This window comes from Terrapene carolina, unplaced genomic scaffold (assembly GCF_002925995.2).
Source record: "Terrapene carolina triunguis isolate 2854851 unplaced genomic scaffold, T_m_triunguis-2.0 Scaffold19258, whole genome shotgun sequence".
Taxonomy (NCBI): Eukaryota; Metazoa; Chordata; order Testudines; family Emydidae; genus Terrapene; species Terrapene triunguis.
In genome coordinates, this window is record NW_020683609.1 from 1 (window position 1) to 1,654 (window position 1,654).

Here is a 1,654-nt window from a genome sequence, read left to right on the forward strand (position 1 = left end):
CCCCACAGCACCCACTCCCCGCATGGCGCCAACCAGCCCCCTGCTCCCCCCACAGCCCCCCGCCCCACCTATAGCCCCCAAACCCCCACCCCTGCTCCCCAACCCATTCTACCCCACAGCACCCACTCTCCCCACATGGCCCCAACCAGCCCCCCTGCTCCCACCCCGTGCCCCCCCAGAGCCCCCTGCCCCACCTATAACCCCCAAACCCCCACTCACCGGACCAGCATGGTTCGCACTTTGTCGGCCTCGGGGAACAGGTCCCAGACCTTCCCGTTCATCTTCTCGTTGATGATGAAGCGGTGGCAGGTTCGCCAGTCGCCCATCTTCATGGCCTTGGACGCCGCCACCACGTGCTCCCGCATCGACTCGGGGGGGCCTGGGGGCAGCGGGAGAGCAGGCGCTATGGGGCGGTTCCCCTGGCTCCCATCCAGCCCCGGGGGAGGGGGGGGATTGCTCACCTGGTGCTATGATCCTATGGGGGGAGCATGCGTGGCTGGCTCTGGGGGCCCCGCGGTCAGGCATACAACCCTGGCTGGGGTGACTGCGATTGTGGGGCCTGGGACAGTGCACAGGTGTCTGGCTGGCCAGGGGGCACTCACACAGCAGGGGCCAGCGCCGCGGTCATGGGGCCGGCCAGGGGCAGCGCGTGGGTGCCCGTGTGGGGGTGGCGCGGGGGTGCCCACGGTGGGTGCCGGGGGGCAGGCGGTATTCACCCACAGGGGGCAGCACATGGGTGCCTGTGGGGGATGTGGGTGTGCTTGGGGGGCATGGGGCAGCATATGGGTGCCTAGGGGGATGCGGGTGCCTGTGGGGGAAACGGGGCAGCGTGGGGGCACGGCTATGGGGGACATGGGGCAGTGCGGATGCACGGAGCAGAGCCGTGGGGGGCACGGGGCACTCACGCGGCAGGGGGCAGTTCGGGGGCCGCGGGGGGCCCGGGGCAGAGCCGTGGGGGGCGCGGGGCACTCACCCAGCAGGGGCTGGCGCTCGCCCACCCGCAGCTGGTGGTGGAACTGTTTGCTGATCATGCGGCGCCGGGCGTCGAACTCGTGGGCGGCCATGTAGGGGATCTCGAGCAGCATGGCCGACACCAGGTAGACGCACTCCAGCAGCTCCAGGTTGATGTGCATGTGGAAGGGGACCTGGCGCCGCTTCTCGATCTTCTCCTGCTCCTGGTTGCGCTCCTGCAGGCTGCGCATCAGCAGCCCCTGCCCCAGCAGCTCCTTGGCGCGGCCCGACGACTGGATGTCCAGCAGCGCGTTGTGCGCGTCCTTCGTCATCCCCTGCCGGAAGGCGCAGATCCCCAGCTGCACCATGGTGCGGTTGTACAGGATCTGCGGGGAGAGGGGTGAGAGCCGGCCCAGCGCCGCCCCACGGCCTGCCCCCCACGCGCCGCCCCCCACGGCCCCTCCAGCCCCTGCACCATGGTGCGGTTGTACAGGATGTGCGGGGAGAGGGGTGAGAGCCGGCCCAGCGCCGCCCCACGGCCTGCCCCCCACACGCTGCCCCCCACCACCCTGCCCCCCACACGCCGCCCCCCACCACCCTGCCCCCCACGTGCCGCCCCACGGCCCCGCGCCGCCCCCCACACCCCCTCCAGCCCTTGCACCATGGTGCGGTTGTACAGGATCTGCGGGGAGAGGGGTGAGAG

The 1,654-nt window shown here is 71.4% G+C and overlaps 1 protein-coding gene across 1 annotated transcript; it reads right to left on the bottom strand.

Annotated features, from left to right (window-relative positions):
* Nucleotides 1-215: 215 nt before the first annotated feature.
* Nucleotides 216-1,420, bottom strand: LOC112124377 (eukaryotic translation initiation factor 3 subunit C; the record flags this gene model as incomplete). Its single annotated transcript, XM_026661903.1, has 2 exons — nucleotides 216-379; nucleotides 974-1,420. Coding segments are annotated over 2 exons (611 nt in total), but the record flags the coding sequence as incomplete, so codon positions are not given.
* Between the last annotated feature and the right edge of the window lie 234 nt (nucleotides 1,421-1,654).